This window comes from Lipotes vexillifer, unplaced genomic scaffold, assembly GCF_000442215.2.
Source record: "Lipotes vexillifer unplaced genomic scaffold, Lipotes_vexillifer_v1.1 scaffold625, whole genome shotgun sequence".
Lineage (NCBI taxonomy): Eukaryota > Metazoa > Chordata > Mammalia > Artiodactyla > Lipotidae > Lipotes > Lipotes vexillifer.
In genome coordinates, this window is record NW_006771655.1 from 860394 (window position 1) to 865842 (window position 5449).

Consider the following 5449-nt stretch of genomic DNA (forward strand, 5'->3'; position numbering starts at 1 on the left):
TCTGAAATCCGGCGGTGCTGCCTTTCTCTCGCCTCTTTCCAATCTCCTACAAACAGGGCTGGATCCCCAGGCCTGTGCTCTCCTTTGGAGGCCCGTCTGCACCAGGCTGCATCTCTGTCCCGTCCTCGGGGCGAAGGCTGCTCTGGGAGCCTGGCTCCTGTGCGCGGTCGGGGCCGCCTGGACGTGGTCCCGGAGACGCTGAGCTACAACCTTCTTCCCACGCCCTTGACGAAAGGCATGGGGAGAAAAGGTGCTGCTGGGGGCGGGAAGAAACGAAAACAAAGAATTCCCAGAACCGTACAATCAGCTGTCTGAACGTTTTTATGGGTTTTTGTTTTAAACCAGAGCGGGGGCAGGAGCTAAGACGCCGGGAGGATGAGTGTGTCCGGGTGCACGTGGACGGAGGCGTCCTGCCCATGTGGCACCGAGCTCGGTCCGCGTGGAGCCCCTCATCTCGGTCCCGAGCGGCGGTGGTGTCGGCCGCCTCGGCCCAGCTCCGGAACTCCTTTTGGCGTGTGTCCCACTCCACCTCCACGCGGGCGACGTCACTCCCCGGTCCCGGGGCCCTGTGGGCCGGCGGCCGCAATCGCCCCGGCCTGCGTGGTCACAGTCCCCATGGGCTCCTCCACTCGGGACCTCTTGAGCTCGGGCTCCCCGGGGGGAGAAGCGGAGGCGCCGGTGGCGGCGGTGCTGGTGGCCGCCGCCGCTGCCGCTGCTGCCGCTGCTGCCGGCTCCTCAGGCCCCACCTCGCGCACACGCGTGACCACCACCGGGGTGGACGAGCTAGCCTGAGCCGCGAGGAGCTGCAGGGGGCTGGCGAGGGCTAGGGCGGAGGAGAAAGAGTCACGTTGGGAGGCCGGCTGGGAGCGGCGCCCGTCTGTCCTGAACACAGGCCAGCGCGGCCACACGAGGGCCGAGGGACGCAGGGGCCCAGCTCCCCGGCACGCTGGGCGCCTCTGGGCAAAGCCAGCAGCAGCGCTTGGCCGCCAGCCCCTCCCGGACCCCGGCCCACTCCCCGCCCCAGGGGCCTCCGTCCCTGTCTCCTCCTCGCGCTGCTGCCTCTGTGTGTGGATCCCTCTAGACACCCCGCTGGCTCCCGCCTCCCCTCCGGCAGGGCCTGCCTGCACCAAGAGCTCTCCCCAGCCCTCCCCACACCCTCCTGCGTGGCGCTCAGGGTGCCAGTGCCTTTTCACTTCTCTCTCTGACCTCTATCCCCCAAGCAGGGCATGAGCCCCGTGACCTGGGGATTTTGCCCGTTCCCTCGGGGCTACCCTGGCATCGTATCCCAGTGCCCGGCACACAGCAGGTGCTCGATAAACTGAATGGATGACTGCCTTAACTGGGAAAGTGTTCTTGCTGCACTGACCCTGGTCAGACCACAGAGCTTAAGGCCAGGAAGTGGACGCCGGGCAGGGCCTCACCGTAAGCGCTGCCGGCTAGACTACTCGTGGGGACGGTGTGCTTGCCGTTCTGAGTGACGGCCCGGACCGGAAGGTGGTGCTGCCCGATGGTCACTGGTGTGGCCGGCTGCAGGATGGTGACCGTGTGTCCGGGGACCCCTGGGGCCATCTGGCTGGCCACCGTCTGGATCACTCGGCTGGCGGCAGGGATGGTGGCAAACGCGATGGTGGGCTTCTCTTCCAAGCCTGCGGGGACAGCGTGCGTCAGAGCCACATTCATGGCACCCGCGGTGGCACTCGCAGGCGTCTCAGCCTGAGCCTGTCCACGTGGGGAAGGGGGCCCTGAAGCAAGGACACTGGGAAAAGACCCTGGTTCTCAATAGAAAACTTCCAGTGATGGAATGTTTGTTTGTTTGTTTGTTTGTTTTTGCGGTACGCGGGCCTCTCACTGTTGTGGCCTCTCCCCTTGCGGAGCACAGGCTCCGGACGCGCAGGCTCAGCGGCCGTGTCTCACGGGCCCAGCCGCTCCGCGGCATGTGGGATCTTCCCGGACCGGGGCATGAAGCCGGGTCCCCTGCATCGGCAGGCGGACTCTCAACCACTGCGCCACCAGGGAAGCCCGATGGAATGTTTTGAAACAAGAGAAAAACAAGTAATAGGGCTTTAGGAAAAAATTTAAATACCTTGCGCTTTAACCAAAGCAAGCTTAATCTAAGAAAAAAAGCGTATTGTTTGGAATGAAAGGATTTGCACTTGGAGCCATAACTTAAGTTTTCTTTCCCCAAAACGCATGTGTCGTTAGGACGGTATTACAGAAGACGTAGCCACTGAGATCAGCCATCAGTGGTCATTAGGATGCTGCCTGATTCAAAAGTGTTCCCTCGAGGGTCTCTGACAGCACTGGTTGCATTTTCAACATTTACCTCATTAATTCCCTGGGATCCAGATTTCTAGCTCAGGACTTTGTTTTTTACTTTGAACGTCTCCTAAGGACCCCTGCTGGGGGTTCTACAGGACTCTTCCTCCGACTCCAAGCTGAGGCCCCGTACCTACTTCAGGGGCACCTGGGGGCGCTGGGCATCTGAGGTGCTGCGCACAGGGAGCAGCGTTTCAGAGGACGATCAGTGCTGCTTTACAGGACGCACTTCCCGAAAAACAGGAGTGGGGCGGAGAGGCCGCAGCCCGGGAGCCACTGTCCCCCAGAGACAGCCTGGGCCCCACGCCTGGGCTCTGCAGCCCCCCTGGCCCAAGCTGACGGCTCCACCTTCTGGAGACCCACGTCCCCGCCAAGGCACTGCGCGGCGACGTTACCTCTCGCCTCGCTGCCCAGGTCCAGCACGGCCGTGCCTGCCGCTTCGTGGGCAGCCCCTGCCGAGGCCTGGCTGGCAAGGATGTATCCGTTGGCAGAGCTGGCGGAGCTGGTGACCACCCTGAGCATGGTGACAGGGGGCGCCTGCTGCACCACGTGGATGGCGTGGCCCGAGGGCTGCTGGGCTGTCACTAGCGAAGCCGGCATGTAGGCGACGGGCTTGGCTACCAGATTGGGCGGTCGGGGCGGCACGGCCATGATCACCGGCTGGGCGCTGACGGGAGAGCCTGCGGGGGAGGATGCGGGTCAGCGGAGACCCCCGTGTGCGCCCTTCCTGTGTGGGGCGCGGCGCCGAGTTCCGCCACATCAACCAGAGGACCAGACCCTTCTTACCGGGTGCGCTTTGGGAATACCGATACTCGGGAACAGAAGCTAACTTTGCCCCAAAGTCAGGGTCATGCGGAATGGGTGAGCCCTCCCGGGACAGGCACTCTGGAGTCTGCAGGCCACTGGAACGCGGGGACATGAGCCCGGGGTGGGTGGGTGAAGCTGGGGCGCTCCTAGGAGGGGGGAGACAGGACCACAGCAGTGAGTACATACGACAAGAAACGAAGACGGCACTTATCAAAACGGGAGATGTCTCAATGCCCGTGCCCTACGTGCTGCCTTTGCCCAACTTTTCCTGATGCTTCTCTGTCCTCGCGAGGGACTTCCGACCCTGGCACTCCGCCCGGTACATGTAACATCACCCAGCGTTTAAAGGCCCAGCGAAGGCCACGATCCAGAGTGTTTACCTCCTGAAGGCCCGGGCCGGCCTCCCAGGAAAGCGGCTTGGGCTTCTGGGTGAAAAACAGCAGCTTTGCTGGGATGGGCACCAACCTCCCCCTGGACAAATCGACACCCGGAGAGCAAAGCACATGCTGGGAGACCAGCCGTTTTGTCTCGCACAGATAATAATCCACAGAACACTTCGCCTGGGTCTAAAATCGAGCATCTTGCCCAGCTCCTGCCCAGAGCACTGCCGGGATGGGCTGGACAGCAAGACTGTCCCCGACCCAGGCCTAGCGGCCTCATCTGACTGGTCTGATGCTCAACCTGGCGGCCGCTGGGTCACTCTCCAGCCCTCCCGCCTGTGGCGGCCCCGACCCCCCATCGGGGCCTGTCTAATCCGGCTTTGCTCCTCCACCCGCAGCACAGGCACCCGTGCCCTCTCTCCCTGAGACGTGGTGCATATGCCAGGCTCTGGCTGAGCTCCCCTCCTGGCCTGGGGGCTCCCTTCCCGAGCCCCACCCATCCCAGTGCAAGTTCCACCAGCACAAGAACAGGCTCCCAACTGCCAGTGTGACCTTGAGGACGGGCCCCCTTACAGACACCCTTTACGCGGGGCTCCCCGGGCAGCGCTGGACACGCAGCGCAGGCCCCGTCACTATCCCCAGCTGGCCGGCGGGCCTGTCTACACGTGACAAGCAGTGTTGGTCACGGGGTTGAACTGCGTCCCCCAAAGACATGCTGGGGTCCTACCCTCCAGGGCCTCAGAAGGGGCCCTTCCTTGGAGACAGGGCCTGTAAGAGGTGGTCGAGTCAGGTGAGCGGGAGGGGGCCCTCGTCCACCTCCGTTCCTCCGTCTCCCCCCATTCCCACCGTGCATCATCCCAGTGTCCGAGAGCCAACGTGGAGGGCCAGCTGCCGTGCCCGCTCACGCCCTATCACAGGGCTGGCCGGGCCTGAGCCGGTCTCTCCAAAATCCAGTGAAGAGGTCTGAGTGGCCATGGCCCCCGGGGTGGAGGGGCGGGGACTTACCTGGACGACAGTGGCCCGAAGGGGGTGCGGAAGCAGGAGGCGCCCCGCTGCCTCCGCTTCCGGAACGCCTGCTCCACGAGCTTGGCCTCGGAGGCAGCGTCTATCCGCCAGAAGGACCCCTTCCCGGGCTCCTCCTGGGAGCGAGGGACCTTAACAAAGTAGCGATTCAGGGAGAGGTTGTGGCGGATGGAATTCTGTGGGCAGAGCAGAGGGGGTCAGCGGCCACGGCGGGTCAGACCTGAGCACAGCAGCCGGGAGAGCGCGGCCCCGGTCCGGGCCGCAGAGGCCTCCTCGGGGGCGGGGGGCGGCTCACTGGGGAAGGACAGGGGTTTCACAGTGGTTTTTCTCGTGGAAATTCAGCACACGCTCACGACCACCCCTTACACAGGAAGCGAACCATAAGGACAAGCCCTGGCCTGGGAGACGCCCAGCTCAGAGCTCGTACTGAACCGTCCAGCCAACGGGACAGAGTGGCCACGGGGGAGACCTGAGCGGCTGTGACGTGCTGGCTGTGGCCAAGGCCGGCAACGGTCTTGTGAACCCACACAAGAAACCGTCCGGAAAGAGCGGGGACGGCGTGTTTCCAAGTTAGCTCAGGAGAAGCTGGCGCACCAAGCGTGGGAACGTTTCCGGACCCAAGGGGGTGCTCACTCTGGACACAACGTGGCCGTCCGGGGAATGAGCCCCCAGCCCCCGGGGGTCGTAAAGTTGGGGCCCGGGCACACCGCACCTGCCAGCCCTTGTCGGCTGTCCGGTAGTACGGGTAATGCTTGGTGATGTGCGCATAGATGCCGCTCAGCGTCAGCTGCCGGTCCTGCGCTGAGGAGATGGCCTGCACGATCAGCTGTGCGTAGGAGTACGGCGGCTTCGACTCGTCCTGAGGACACAGCCAGCGTGGGGTTAGCCCGGAAAGACGTTTATGGTCCGCCCCCGCCCTCCCC

At 63.9% G+C, this 5449-nt stretch overlaps 1 protein-coding gene across 1 annotated transcript in view; it reads right to left on the bottom strand.

Moving 5' to 3' along the window:
• Positions 1 to 545: 545 nt before the first annotated feature.
• Positions 546 to 5449, bottom strand: part of FOXK1 (forkhead box K1) — a 61835-nt gene continuing 56931 nt past the window's right edge. Inside the window, exons 4-9 of the mRNA XM_007447087.1 lie at positions 5239 to 5385; positions 4509 to 4702; positions 3103 to 3269; positions 2712 to 2996; positions 1422 to 1646; positions 546 to 823 (exon numbers count right to left, since the gene is read on the bottom strand). Of these exons, the coding sequence (XP_007447149.1) occupies positions 546 to 823; positions 1422 to 1646; positions 2712 to 2996; positions 3103 to 3269; positions 4509 to 4702; positions 5239 to 5385 (1296 nt within the window). The remainder of the gene's footprint in view (positions 824 to 1421; positions 1647 to 2711; positions 2997 to 3102; positions 3270 to 4508; positions 4703 to 5238; positions 5386 to 5449) is intronic.